Here is a 14118-nt window from a genome sequence, read left to right on the forward strand (position 1 = left end):
AATTAAAAAATCGGAACTCAGCGCCCAAGAATAAACTTGAAATCGGCCCTAATTAAATCGGCCATTCCGATTAATCGGTCGACCTCTAATCCAGCCTAACTAATGCAACGTAAAACTTGACAACTTTTTCCCCTCTGGCCTCCGTGGATTTAGTCACCCTAATTCTGGCCATCCTACAAAAGGGTACACACACCAATAACTTTTGAATGGATTATGATAACCAGTGGTCCAAACCTCATGTCTATCTACATAATTAACAAACCCAGAAAAAAAATAAAAAGGTCCCTTTTTCAGGACCCTGTCTTTCAAAGATAATTCGTAAAAAAATCCAAGTAACTTCACAGATCTTCAGTGTAAAGGGTTTACACACTGTTTCCCATGCTTGTTCAATGAACCAGAAACAATTAATGAACATGCACCCGTGGAACGGTCGTTAAGACACTAACAGCTTACAGACGGTAGGCAATTAAGGTCACAGTTATGAAAACTTAGGACACTAAAGACGCCTTTCTACTGACTCTGAAAAACACCAAAAGAAAGATGCCCAGGGTCCCTGCTCATCTGCGTGAACGTGCCTTAGGCATGCTGCAAGGAGGCATAAGGACTGCAGATGTGGCCAGGGCAATAAATTGCAACGTCTGTTCTGTGAGACGCTTAAGACAGCGCTACAGGGAAACAGGGCGGACAGCTGATCGTCCTCGCAGTGGCAGACCACATGTAACAGCACCTGCACAGGATCAGTACATCCAAACATCACACCTGCGGGACAGGTAACATGATGGCAACAACTGCCCGAGTTACACCAGGAACCCACAATCCCTCCATCAATGCTCAGACTGTCCGCAATAGGCTGAGAGAGGCTGGACTGAGGGCTTGTAGGCATGTTGTAAGGCAGGTCCTCACTAGACATCACCGGCAATAACGTTGCCTATGGGCACAAACCCCCCCCATCGCTGGACCAGAAAGGACTGGCAAAAAGTGCTCTTCTCTGACGAGTCGCAGTTCTCTCTCACCAGGGGTGATGGTCGGATTCGCATTTTTCGTCAAAAGGATTGAGCATTACACCGAGGCCTGTACTCTGGAGCGGGATGGATTTGGAGGTGGCGGGTCCATCATGGTCTGGGGCGGTGTGTCACAGCATCATCGGACTGAGCTTGTTGTCATTGCAGGCAATCTCAACGCTGTGCGTTACAGGGAAGACATCCTCCTCCCTCATGTGGTACCATTCCTGCAGGCTCATCCTGACATGACCCTCCAGCATGACAATGCCACCAGCCTTCCTGCTCAATCTGTGTGTGATTTCCTGCAAAACAGAAATGTCAGTGTTCTGTCATGGCCAGCGAAGAGCCCAGATCTCAATCCCATTGAGCACGTCTGGGACCTGTTGGCTCGGAGGGTGAGGGCTAGGGCCATTTCCCCCAGAAATGTCTGAACTTGCAGGTGCCTTGGTAGAAGAGTTGGGTAACATCTCACAGCAAGAATTGGCAAATCTGGTGCAGGGTCTCTGAGGAGGACATGCACTGTAGTACTTAATGCAGCTGGTGGCCACACCAGATACTGACTTACTTTTGACCCCCCTTTGTTCAGGGACACATTATTCAATTTCTGTTTAGTCACACGCCTGTGGACCTTGTTCAGTTTACATCTCGTTGTTGAATCTTATGTTCATAAATATTTACACATGTTAAGTTTGCTGAAAATAAAACGCAGTTGGCAGTGAGGACGTTTCTTTTTTTTGCTGAGTTTATTTTAACCATTGGTCAAAAGATACATATCCTTACAGAAGGGATAAGAGTTTTGAAGAAATACAAAAATCAATAGCGTGCGATTGGGAAGTTCACCGACCTGTGATGTTTTGCAGTCTCGTTCCCTGATCTTGTCCTTGAGGAGTTTTATTAATGATGTGATATTGTAGAATTCGGCTTCCTCCAGGACACCTTCAAAAACACACATTAAGAATTCATTCTGGTAGGAATGAGAAACATAATAAAAACAGACTGCAACAGAGGATACTTAAGAGCTGACGTTGGAAACCAACAGCTTCACTGTGCACATTAGTAGCAACATTCATCTCATATGTCTAGTCTTACCTTCCTCTGCCAGCTCCCTGTTGAGCACCAGCTTGCCATGCCTCAAGTAATTCAGTACCGGCCCAAAGTATGTGGGGTCTCGGTCTATGAGATAGGCACCAGTGTCATCCTGTAAATGGAACAGATAGAAAATAATTAAAGTCAAGATTTACAGTTCACCATTGTCAGACGAAGACCACAGAGTTGAGTGAAGAGAGGAAAACCACTGGACAGAAGTTAAAACACACAAAACCACATTGCATATATCAGGAAACAGAAACCCCAACATAAGCCCATATGAATGATGGAGGAAGCTACTGGGCTCATAATCCCTGCAGGTGTTGAGGAGTCATACACACACAGCCATCAACTATCACTCTTAGCCTTTATTCCCAGAAGCACTCAGAGTTTGATCCTCTTGAGCTCATAACCAGTGGGCATTCCCATATTCCAGTAAGTACTGTGAATAGAACATCCTGCCTTTATGTACATATCTACCTCAAATGCATTGTACCCCTGCACAGTGTTATGATACTCACCCACGTGGAGAAACCCATTATATTCGGCATATGTGACTAATAAAATGTTATAACCAGTGGTATTTAACATTTTATTTGTCACATATGCCAAATATAATGGGTGTAGACTACTGTGAAATGCTTACTTATGAGCCCATCTCAATGATGCAGTTTAAAAATAATGGTTACACTAGGAATAAAATACCAGAATAGAGCTTTATCCAGGGAGTACCAGTATCATAACACTGTGCAGGGGTACAATGTATTTGAGGTAGATATGTACATAAAGGCAGGATGTTCTAAATCACAGTACTTATAGGAATGCCCACTAATGATAAGTACTGTGATTAAAATATACATATATATAAAAAAAATCTTTGTCTCCTGGGGGAATGAGTTGTTGAAACAATTAGAGCAGAACAGAATGCAATTTGGAACAGGAGACTGAATCCACAGAAGGGACCAAGAGGGAAAACACGAGTACACCATCTTCAATGCAAAACAAGACCGAACAAATTACACAACCACCCTCTTCATTCCATTGAAAAACACAGAAGTCATTGAGATAACTGCAGATTGCTGACAAACTAACACGAGTCCACCGAGAACAGGGGAAAAATAGATAGTTCAAGTTACAATTAAATGGAAATGGTGAGTGAATGTCATTCAACAAAAATGAAAGGGGGGGGGGGGGGGGGGTGAAACCCAAAACAAATGTAACGCAAATCTTGCTAATGCAACAGGATGTGTGAATTTGCATACTTTTTAGTACTTGGCCTCAGCGATCTAGACAAATTAGCTGAGGCATTGAGCTGGCCCAACATAATTTACACAACACACGCTTCATTTTCATACTTTCCAGGCCTTGGTCAAACAAAGCTAGGCAAATTACACACCTCTTCCTTCACCATTGATAGACTGCCATCCAACATTGTTAAACCCATTAGGTCTTTCCAATAATGAGAAACTGTCTCAGAGCATTCTCTAAGGTGCTGAACCTGAAGATTCGTGGCTGACTGACCTCCTTTCCACAGCAAAAATACCCCACTGGACCCCCATGGGTTATGAACTAGTCCAAATGCTCTGCATATCAGTTCCTTAATATTCTTCTGCACACATTCATTTAACCATAGTTACAGGTGGAAAGTACAGGAGAACAGAAATAGGTCAGTTAATAAGACTCATTTTCTGGTGTAGCGGCACCTAAAACAAATAAAATAAAAACTCACAAACTTAAGTCCTGCTAAATTAAACAGATACAAGTACATAGTGAAAACATTACTGTGCCATGTTTGTACTTTGTGTGCAGCAAGGAAGGCTCATAGACAGTTTTAAGGACAGGCCACCTAGATTTAGAAGCAGGCCTCTGTGTTGCCATATCTGTACATCGTTTCGGTCTCTGGTTGATGCGTCAGCTCTGAGCTGAACAAGTGGCCTATCCTAGTGTTACGCACATGTCAAGAGTGTGCAAAGCCGTCATCAAGGCAAAGGGTAGCTACTTTGAGGAACCTCAAATATAATTTTGATTAGTTTAACACTTTTGTTGACTACATGATTCCACGTGTTACTTTATAGTTTTGATGGCTTCACTATTATTCTACAATGTAGAGAAGTTTTTTAAAAATTTTAAATAAAGAAAAACCCTTGAATGAGTTGGTGTGTCCAAACTTGACTGGTACTGTGCGTGTACATATTTTCGAAGAAGTCTGACCTTTTAACAGTTTCCCCGCCCGCCCGCCCCGCTTCTTCTACCACCATTTTCAAGGCACACATTCACTAGGCTCACAGCCGGTGCGCATTTAGCTGAACAATTTATGATGGATTAATGTCTCAAGTTCTAAAATGAACAACTCCTTTTAGAAGCCCCTGAAAGCTTTCCCTTCATAAGAGGCCGTTAAAGAGTTCCATCATGGCTGGGCTGGCAAAGGGGAAGGAAAAAAAAAAAAAAAAAAAAAATCACTCCTGTCCAAAGCACTCTCTGGGTGGGGAATATTCCTGTAGAGGAGAAAACAGGAGCAACGTAAAATATTTACTCTGCCTCGGAAACCATCAGTCGACAGGGAGACCGAGACACAGCTTACTGCTTCTCGATTATGCGACCGACTGAGCTGGCTAACTTCTGGAATGTTCCATCGCCATGTGGCCGGGCCACCAAGGCATCTACAGTCATCCATAGCATGTACAGTCATCCATGGCATGTACAGTCATCCATAGCATGTACAGTCATCCATAGCTAGCCTATTTTTTGCAAGTGCCCTGCGGTGGTGCCGACGTGTCACTGGTTCTGGCATGGTGTTTAGAGCGTGGCAGTGTGAAGGCAGCAGTGGAGGAGCAGGGAGCTGGTAGTGTTAAAATATTATTACTGCCTCCCTCCCCCAGGGTTCAGGCGGGAACCCAGCGCTGAATGCGGGCCGCACATCTCACCCACGTGGAGAACGCCTTCTCAGCAGGAAAATAGAGAGGAATATGAAAAGAATTAGATGCGAAAGGAACAAGAATTTCATGCAATGGAATTCTTGAAATATTGATGTTGCTCTCAAAACCGGAGAGCTGGAATGTCACTTGAGTGGCCCTGCATTTGGTTCAGATGAGTAGTCTGAGTTCTGTAAGCTTATGGTCCTGAAGTGATTAGATAGCGGACCATCCACAACTTACCTGACGTTTGACCCAGTATACTTGGCTGATAAAATACTTGTTCTACCGGCACTTTAAATTAGCCAAGAACTGTGCACAAAAATCAGTCAAAAATCAACTAAGATATGTGGCAGAAAGGACCCATAAGTCAGGTGAATATATAATACTATTCCAAAAAAAATAAAAGCAGGAAGAAGTGTCTTAAAATATAGATGCAGTTCCCTCTGGAAACAAGAATTTGGGAGAATCTTAGTTGTGGTGACCGTGCATACGAGTCTACTACACCCCCCCTACACACACTCTTCCTGGCTTACCCCAATGTGCAAAACAGGCTCCAGTCAACATGAATAATGCAAAGCTCCTTCTGAAGCGCATCAGCCTAGGTGACTGAAGACCAAGGCACTCATTTCCTGAGGTGGTAAACACAATACTGCATCGCCAAAAATAGAGCACTTGAATTAGCCATCAGCCTTTGGTGCTTCCTGTTCAAGTGAGGGGATGTGAAGTGACCAAAAAAAAAAAAACTGGCCTTGCACACCCCCATGTGCAAAATGAATACATGTATAAACATTTTTTGAAAGGTGTTGGCTATGGGGCTGACTATGGTTGATGGGAATAGCTCTTTTTATATTGAAGGTAGCCATTAGTCAAAGCTGCTGGCAGACAGGGATATGTAGTGCATTAGCCTGAGAGCCCAATCTGCACTTAGGCAGGGGATTGGGCTGGGCTGCTCCATTTATGATCAGCTGTTCACGTTTGGGCAAACCACCCAAAAACACACTGATTTAGGCTATTGAGAGATTAGGAGATTTGCATGAGCAAATGCAAATATGAAAGGAACTGAGAACAGTAAATCCAAGGGAATGTGTGGTAATGGAGATTAACGGTGCTAGTAGATGAGCGCAATGGAATATGATGGAGCATTACGAGAAACGAAACGCACACGGACGTTTTTTTTAACTGACAAAACAGTGCTGAGGCGGAGGTAGTGGTGGAGAGTCGACTCAAAAATAATTGATTCTTCGACTCCTTGCCCGTCGATTCCCGGTGTCGACTCCCATTTCTGGGTGTCAAGAATAGATTCCGCTAGGAAGACTTCTCGGCTCCTAGGAATCAGCATTTTTGCAACCGAGTGTTCTCGGAAGTAGCCAACGGCAACTACTCAAACTCTTGCATCCTTCACAGCAAATAAACTTAGGGGAAGGGCATAACTAGACAAGTAGGCCACCAGGCAGACAATCAGAGCTGAGCATTGGTAATCAAAAGCTGTATTTCGCAATTTCTTGGCTTACAATAGTTTCGCAAGATCATTACGTAGGGGCTAATCAATGAGTAGGCTAGCGTGAACTACACCACACGCAACAGACCGAAGACTGAACATGCACTCATCTTTCATAGCAAAGCGAAAGAGCAGGCGACAGCGAGAGAGAAGGGGGCAGGCAACAGCGAGAGAGAAGGGGGCAGGCAACAGCGAGAGAGAAGGGGGCAGGCGGACAGGCTATATACTCTCACAATGCCTCGTAAATTCACCAAAAGTATAGGATTAGACTATTAATGAGTATGGCAAAACTATTCTACACTGAACAAAAATATAAAACGGCAACATACAATTTCAAAGATTTTACTGAGTTACAAGGTAAATCAGTCAATTTAACAAAAAAATTCATTAGGCCCTAATCTATTGATTTCACATGACTGGGAATACAGATATGCATCGGTTGGAGACATAAATAAAGTAGAGGCGTGGATAAAAAAATATATATATTTACAAAAATGTCCGTATCTGGTGTGACCACCATTTGCCTCATGCAGCACGACATGTCCTTCGCATAGAGTTGCTCAAGCTGTTGATTGTGACCTGTGGAATGTTGTCCCACTCCTCAATGGCTGTGCGAAGTCACTGGATATTGGCGGGAATATGCTGTTGTACACGTCGGTCCAGAGTATCCCAAATATGCTCAATGGGTGACATGTCTGGTGAGTATGCAGGCCATGGAAGTAGTGAGACATTTTCAGCTTCCAGGAATTGTGTACAGATCCTTGAGACACAGGGCTGTGCATTATGTTGAAACATGAGGTGATAACAGTGGATGAATGGCACGACAACGGGCCTCAGGATCTTGTCACGGTATCTGTGCATTCAAATTCCCATCAATGAAATAAGTGTTTGTTGTCCATAGTTGATGCCTACCCAAACATAACCCCACCACGGGGCACTCTGTTCACAATGTCGACGTCAGCAAATCGCGCACCCACACGCGGTCTGCCCAGTACAGTTGAAACTGGGATTTATCCATGAAGAGCACACTTCTCCAGTGTGCCAGTTGTCAAAGGTGAGCATTTGCCCACTGAAGTCTGTTACGACACTGAACTGTAGTCAGGTCAAGGCCCTGGTGAGGATGAGGACCACGCAATAAGCTTCCCTGAGATGGTTTCTGACAGTTTGTGCAGAAATTATTCCGCTGTGCAAACCCAGTTTCATCAGCCATCCAGCTGGCTGGTCTCAAGACAATCCTGCAGGTTAAGAAGCCGTATGTGGAGGTCCTGGGCTGGCATGGTTACATGTGATCTGCAGTTTTGAGGTCGATTGAATTTCCTGCCAAATTCGCTTAAACGTTTGTGAGAAATTAACATTAAATTCACTGGCAACAGCTGTGGTGGACATTCCTGCAGTCAGCATGCGAAATGCCCTCTCCCTCAAAACTTGATACATCTGTAGAATTGTGTCAAGTGACAACAATACACAATTTAGAGTGGCCTTTTATTGCCCCCAGCACAAGGTCCATCTGTGTACTGATCATGCAATTTACTCAGATTCTTGATGTGCCACAACGGTCAGGTGAATGGAATATCTTGGCAAAGGAAAAATGCTCACTAACAGGGACTAAAGAGAATGAGAGAAATACGATTTTTGTGCCCATGGAACATTTCTGGGATATTTTATTTCAGCTCATGAAACATGGGATCAACACTTTACATGTTGTGTTTATATTTTGTTCTGTGTACATTGTGCCAGTGAATTGAAATAGAAAAAAATGTCTGTTTAATTAGGCCTAAATGTGCAATAAAAAGTATTGTGCCTATAGTTTATTTAATGAAACCCAGGCTGTTAATTTCCTAGGCAATAGATCGCTAAGCGACTGAGCTAAACTTTTTGGAAAGGGCAAGTTCACTTCCTCATCCAGTCTCAAACGCAAATACTGTTCAGCAGCTAAAAATATATTTATTAGGACGAAAGTCTACCATGGTTCGCTAAAACAATGATTATGTCAATTCCACAATTTAAATATTATGGGGACACGTATAGGCTGCTTGGCAACCAAGCACGAGTCATTAGTGTAGCCTATTATCTATAGTCTAGACATGACCTTGAAACATCTTCACGCCCAGTTACAAAAACCTCCACTCCAAGCTGCTGTCATAAGTGCAATTTTTTTTTTTTTTAACCCCACAGGTGGCAGTTTGGAGAATTCATGGATTGTGTTTTAAATGCTCAAAAGTACGGTACAATGCGGACATTTTCCTTATTACAAAAATATATGTTGTTCAGTTACTATTAATACACTGACCCTCAGTGACTGCCAGCCGCGGCAGCTCCGCCTCAGTGGGCGCAAAGGCCGTGCAGATCGTGCGCGAATTGCCAGCCATTTGCTACGAGGGGGAACTGCCCATAGCAAACAGCACAAAGTAAATGGACCGTCCTGGTGCAATCAGTCAGAACTTCTGGAGCTCCGCCCTAGTCTCCTCCCAAAGAGTCTCTCGTACGTGACCGTAGGTTGAAGATGGGAACCTAAACGTGACTAGATCTGGTCTATCAGATGAAGCTAAAGCAAAATGTAATTCACTTGTAAATAAATAAAAATCATAGAAGCCTGGGACCTGAAACCAGACGACTACAACGAATAAGAGTTTAAGGATTGACTAGCTAGAGCCTTCACATCGCCTCACATCGCGGATCTAGTAGTACAAAAAAAGCATGAGCAATTTTAATGTGGTTTGTCAGGTTCTACTGTAGGTGACAGGGCAAACATGTGCAGACTATAACAGCATAAATGCAGGTGTATCAAAGCATGATCAAATTAATTAGCCAGCTAGAGTAATTGTGCGAAGTAGAGAATTTGTTAAGCAGCTAGCTAGCTATATAGTTAGCTCCCATGCCAATGTCAAGACTTTCTAAACTCATAACCCGGAAATATGAAGTTACTTCAGAATGAACGTTAACTGGTTAGCGCATCATGCTTTTTAACATTAAGTTAGATAAAGTTTTCACTTGCATTTGCGTGCTTGTGGCGTTCTCCCTAATGCTCTCGTTCGTTCGTGAGCTGTCTGCTCGTTCTAAATAGTATAATCTATCCTGTTCAAAACAGTGGCAGCATGTGCAGCAGTGTTCATTCGGTTTTTGACATACCAAAAGTTTAATAGGTGTATTGATGTTGTTCAAATGCACAGATCACTTTATTTTTATTCAAAATTAACTACCGGTAGTTCGAAAACTAGCATTACATTTCTGTCATGCTGCTTTGTTGACAACCACAATCTCGCGTACCGGGTATTCAGCGGCCGCAGCTGTACTAATTCCGTCCGAATAGGCTATAGCCTATAAACATGGCAAATAACAGGCTCATCTGCGTAGAGTGCGCTGCATCATCCAATGGGATCTGTCAAGGCTGCGCCCAGCAGGAATATTCTAGTTCATACAACTCACCTATTTTCAAACAAAATAGGCCTTTATAAGTTAATAAGCTAAATGGGCAGCATCATGCTCATGCCAGTCCGCTCTAGAAAGCAACTTGTGTCTTCCAAGTAGGACTGCAATAATGAGGTGGTTTGAACGTGTATGCGCACACAGCCGTTTCAGCGTGTTTTGGGAGTCAAGCAAAAAACATTCTGGAGTAGTTCCCCCCTAGGCGGAGGGGAGAAGTGACATGCAAACTGCTGCTGACAGATGGACGAACAGAGTAGGGATGGGCATTGGGCACGGTTATTCGAATACTACAATATTCATTTCTTTTTGACAAAGATTTTAGGCCCATTTCAATGAAAAGGCTGTCTAAAATTAAATTCTCTGTGACATTGCTACATACAGGGATAGACCATGACATTACAAAATGTTAGTAAAACAAGTGTGCCCCATAAACAATAAGTACCTATGCAAAATTGAATTACAATTACACAATTAAGTTGGCCAAATGAGTAGGTTACAACGATTAACCCACAGGTAGGCTGTTTAATATGAGTTGTAGACAAGGACGCGAGGAGCGCAGCAAAAGCCTCAATTAGCCTTGATAGCTGGCTCACTAACTTAACTGGCTAGTGTAGCTAGCTTGCTTCTTTAAAAAAAATATATAATGCAGTCAAGACAGACACTCACAGCAACAAGTTTGTCCAACTTGCGAGTTGGTTTGGCTACTTTGTGTCAGACACGCCCAAGTGTACAACTGCAGCCCGCAATTTGGGGCCTTCCTGCATCAACTCAACCGTGTTCCAGATAAAACCGTGTTCGACAGGCGGGGACAGGTCTACCGGTCGCCCCGTTTCCAGCTAGCACAGAAGGCGGAGGGACACAGTGTGCTAGCTCGCCTACACCTCCTTTATACCGGAGTAATCTTTGCTCCTGCATGCTGAATACCTGCCCTCAACATTAACAGAATTGCAGGAAAACAATGCCTGACACCCGGGGGCAAAGGACACTACCGGTGTGTCTATAGCTTGCTACCGTTGTCGACCCTGCCTCTTCTTGTGGGGTTTATCAGCGGTTGGCATCCAACGTTATGGTGAATTACCACCATCTACTGTATGGAGCACCACTGCCTATGTACTGTAATGAAACAGCAGGGAGCAGGTCTCGAACCCTCGACCTTCGAGCCCGAGGTCATGCGCGCGTTCTACTTCGCCGCAAAAGCATGCTCATGCGGCACGGTCGATTTCCGCGCTTATAAACCCAGGGTCGTTACACTACCAAAGTCATAGCTTTAAAAAAAAAAAAAAGAAGATGCAGATGTAGGAATGCCCACATACAGGAACCCCCGAATTTCAGACTGCAGTTCCACCAAACCACCAAAATGTTTGTGTTCTTATCTCCAACAGTGCAGTAGTATGTAACAATACACACAAATCTAAAGTAAAATAATGGAATATATAACTTAAGCTGAGAAATGTCAAGAGTGGCATTAACTGAAATACTGTAGATACGCATGAGTAAAGCAGTATGTAAACATTTAATAGTGTAACACTAGTCACTTTAAAAAGGGACCAACGATTCCATGTCTATGTATATAGGGCAGCAGCCTCTAAGGTGCAAGGTGGAGTAACCAGGTGGCAGCCAGCTAGTGATGGCTATTTAGCAGTCTGATGGCCTTGACATAGAAACTGTTTTTCAGTCTCTCTGTCCCAGCTTTGATGCACCTGTACTGACCTCGCCTTCTGGATGATAGCGGGGTGAACAGGCCGTGGCTCCGGTGGTTGTTGTCCTTCATGATCTTTTTGGCCTTCCTGTGACATCAGGTGCTGTCGGTGTCCTGAAGGGCAGATAATCACAGAGGGCAAACTCTTGGGCAGACCGCACCACCCTCTTGGTTGCCATACCAGGCGGTGATACAGCCCAACAGGATGCTCTCAATTGTGCATCTGTAAAAGTTGAGGGTTATTGGGGCCAAGCCAAATTTCTTCAGCCTCCTGAGGCTCTTCAGCCTCACTGACCATAACAAATGATCAGTGATGTGTACGCTGAGGAACTTGAAGCTTTTCACCTTCTCCACTGCGGTCCCGTCAATGTGGATAGGGGCATGCGAGCAAGTCCCCATTGAAGAAAAAAAATGTTTTTTAAAAACACGCATTCCGACTATCCGGATATGCAAACAAAATGAACGATATAGTGTAATCATTTCAAAATGCCCAACCCTAGAACAGAGGCCCCTGATTCTCACCCAATACAAGCATACAGCCCATTCAGGGAGGGGAGTGACATCCCTTGGCTCCCCACCACACTTGGAAAAAAGCTAGAACATGAACTAAAGCCAGTGAAAGAGACATCCACACAAGCTGTTCCTTACAGACCAGACACACAGCCAGAGGGTGAAGGGGACTAAGGATGGCAGTCAGTGTGTGTGTGTGTGTGTTTAAAACAGAGCTAAAGTGGGAGAAAGGATAGCAAGACTGACAAAAAGGAGAGAGATGTTGGATATTCCGGCATTTTCAGGGCAGGTTACTAGGCCTACTAGAAACAGTAACAAAGACAGCAAAATTGCCATTTTCTATCTGGCTTTTATTTCAGCTGTCAGTCAACTTCCCTGCACTATGACAAGAAAATCTAAATTGCATGACAATCTTATTTGTAGCTAGGCCTACCTCAGCTAGCATTCTTCTCATTTTAAAAATGTCACAGCAAAACACTATTGGTCTACATTAACTCACGTTAACCTTGAAAAAAACAAGTGCATGCATTTCATTATTATCTTTGTGTGTGAGCAGCATCACACCAACTGGTGCTGCCCATACACAACTGCTTCTTCCTCTATGCCCAGCGGATGAATAGGAAATTCAACACACGTGGCTGGAATGTCATTCATGCAAGCATTCAAACCAGTTAGCCAACGCAGTTGGGCACTGGTTCATTCCTCGCCATACAGTAGTCTGAATCCCTTATGCCGCATTTCCATTGAGGATGTACCCCAAGCTCAGACTTCTGTTTCCATCTACACAGGCCGGCACCAGTCTCTCACTGGGCCACGGCTGACGTACCATCTGACTTGGAGCCAACTCATGGCCCTGGGTACTTTTCAGCTTATTGACATAATAGCCAACTGGACTGGGTCGCACACGTCCCACAGAATGTGGAACTCCTGTTTGTTCAGCGCACTGTTGACATCTGACACCGGAAATCCACGTAGCACATTGGGGCGAAACAAAGGAGCCCCGTTCATTTTCAATGAAGGGAAGCTAAGTGGGAAGGGGACCATTGAGCGATAATAGCATGGCTAAGGGAGCATGAACAGGGAGGGACCAAAGTTGGAGAAAGCTGAACATTATGTAAATATTCTGCTATTGACCAATCAAAGCTCGGTATAGTTTCCAGCCCCTACTGGATTGTCTGCTGATATCGAGCGCCAACGAGGGTGAAACAAGCTTGGCGATCCAAGTGTACTTGTTACACGGATCTAGGCCATGACTACCAACATTTTCACATGATTCTACATGCAAAATCAATTTGCACTCAGTTCACAAGTACTCTCGGCACGCAAACGCCATTGTTGCGTTCAAGCCTTAAAACAACAGTCTTGAATGATGCAGAGGTTGTTGATTCTGCTCGCCACAAGTATTTAGTGTCACAAGCCTGACGGAAACATAAAAACACTAGTAGTGACGGGTCTATTCCGAGTCTTTTCGGTGAGCCGGCACATTTCACTCCATCCAGTAAAACAAGTATGCTTATTTGGCTCTTCGTTCAAAATGCTTAAAAAGAGCAACTCCAGCATTATGGATGTGACATTTGCACACAAAATGAGAAACAAAATGTCTCACAGAATTGACCTATCAAGCATAAATGAAAATGTTAGTGTATATTTGTAGAACCCTATAGGGGAAGAGTAGACAAATTACAAAAATGTAAGTAGTATCATTGAATTAAACAACAACTTGCGTTTTGGATGTGACATATGGACAGGCATTCTTGGGAGAATGACACATTAGCAAAAGTTGGTGAATCTCAAAGTCTAAAAGGTCAAATATTAATAGCCACTTTGAAAGTAAGGCTTGGCTACACACAAAACCAATGAAAATATACAACAAAAAACACACTTGAGGAAAATGTACAGTCATGGACAAAAATTTAGAATGACACAAATATTAATTTCCACAAAGTTTGCTGCTTCAGTGTCTTTAGATATTTTTGTCAGATG

General features: G+C 43.6%; 1 protein-coding gene across 4 annotated transcripts in view; it reads right to left on the reverse strand.

The window, feature by feature from the left end:
• kctd5b (potassium channel tetramerization domain containing 5b) overlaps window positions 1–14118 on the reverse strand; it is a 34145-nt gene that overhangs the window by 13246 nt on the left and 6781 nt on the right. For all 4 annotated transcript variants that reach the window (XM_046369039.1, XM_046369038.1, XM_046369037.1 and 1 more), the window contains exons 2-3: window positions 2091–2199; window positions 1846–1937 (exon numbers count right to left, since the gene is read on the reverse strand). In XM_046369039.1, the coding sequence (XP_046224995.1) occupies window positions 1846–1937; window positions 2091–2199 (201 nt within the window). The remainder of the gene's footprint in view (window positions 1–1845; window positions 1938–2090; window positions 2200–14118) is intronic.

The sequence above is a fragment of the Oncorhynchus gorbuscha genome, linkage group LG11 (assembly GCF_021184085.1).
Source record: "Oncorhynchus gorbuscha isolate QuinsamMale2020 ecotype Even-year linkage group LG11, OgorEven_v1.0, whole genome shotgun sequence".
NCBI lineage: Eukaryota > Metazoa > Chordata > Actinopteri > Salmoniformes > Salmonidae > Oncorhynchus > Oncorhynchus gorbuscha.